Below are 1,240 nucleotides of genomic sequence, written 5' to 3'. Positions count from 1 at the left end.
TTATTGTCTTTCTTTTATTATTATTTTTATTTTATTATTATTATTTTGTCCTACCTAATAGAATTCTTCCAAAGCCCAATCCAGTATTTTTAAAGCTAAAATTAAGACGGTTTTGTTTTTAAAAGATTATCTCTCTCTTTTCTCCTTTTATTTAACTTTTTTCTTTTCCTTTCTTTCTTTCTAATTTTTTTTTGCTTTCTCTCTCTTGCTCATTTTCTGTGTTTCTCTTCCTTGTCTCCAGTTTTACTACCTGGTCCTTCGCCAGATGTGTGCCTGTTAGCAGTGTTGTTGTTCAAGAACATCTTGTCCATGCCTTTGAGAGCTTCAGTCAGGTAGTTTTGGAGGGCTGTGAGGGCAGCGCAGATAGCAGGGGCCCCAAAGCCGTGAGTGATGAGGCTGAAGTGAGTCAAGCAGCTCTGAATACCCGGTTCCAAAATAGGGGTGGGCCGGCTGTTCCCAATGGGCGTCCTGTCCTGGGCCAAGAGATCTGTAAATTCTTTACAAAGTTGCCTGCATGGAAGAGAGAAAGAGGAAAAGAGGAAGAGAGAGAGAGACAGAGCGAGAGAGAAAAGCAGTGGTTAGGCTCATCCAACAACTCTATATGACAACCAAGGCTGAAGGAAGGGGGAGGTTCAGGCCAAATTTGATCCCAAGACACAGGGAAGTTTTTCCACCTTTCTTTCCCCCAACAGTTCTTGGGGACCACCCATGGTCAGCCAGCAGCTCCCTGCTCAGGATGATGTTCTTCAGGGGAAAGGTTTTGCATTTGAAGGTCTGGAGATTAAAATTTCTCCAGCAGTCACAAGGATGCTTTGGAAGCACTGTGAAAACCCAACCCTGCTTGGTGGCTCTAGAAACACCCAGGCTGAAAGGGAGATGTGCCACGGATCTGCCAGTCACCCTCCCTCTGGAGGCCTGACCGTGGCTCTAAGCAGCTCCCACCAGTATTGCTCCTGGGGAAAAGCACAACAATGCACAGAAAGTTACTGGGCAGCACAGGAATCTGGTACAGGGAAGGCCCAAAACAAAGCCTCCTCTGAGACCACTCAGGCTAGGCCACCTTACTGAAAAACCTCAGGACTTTTGGACTTCATGTTGGCTTATTCATGGCATGAGAAGAAAATTGAGCACTTCCTATTTTATTTTGTAGGTGTGACACCCCAATTAACACATCAGAGTTGGCATCTGGCTCTTGCTTCTTTGTTTGCACTTTTGGAAAATTAGATTTGATTTTTCTGAT

The 1,240-nt window shown here is 44.5% G+C and overlaps 1 protein-coding gene across 1 annotated transcript in view; it reads right to left on the bottom strand.

Moving 5' to 3' along the window:
- Nucleotides 1-182: 182 nt before the first annotated feature.
- TFAP2B (transcription factor AP-2 beta (activating enhancer binding protein 2 beta)) overlaps nucleotides 183-1,240 on the bottom strand; it is a gene marked incomplete at its 5' end in the record, with an annotated part of 16,066 nt that continues 15,008 nt past the window's right edge. The window contains one exon of the mRNA XM_009075038.1: nucleotides 183-510. Coding sequence (XP_009073286.1) covers nucleotides 210-510 — 301 coding nt within the window. The remainder of the gene's footprint in view (nucleotides 511-1,240) is intronic.

This window comes from Acanthisitta chloris, unplaced genomic scaffold (genome assembly GCF_000695815.1).
Source record: "Acanthisitta chloris isolate BGI_N310 unplaced genomic scaffold, ASM69581v1 scaffold33015, whole genome shotgun sequence".
In the NCBI taxonomy this organism is placed as follows: domain Eukaryota; kingdom Metazoa; phylum Chordata; class Aves; order Passeriformes; family Acanthisittidae; genus Acanthisitta; species Acanthisitta chloris.
The sequence above is the reverse complement of the archived record's forward strand: the minus strand, read 5'-3'. Positions and strand labels throughout refer to the sequence as shown.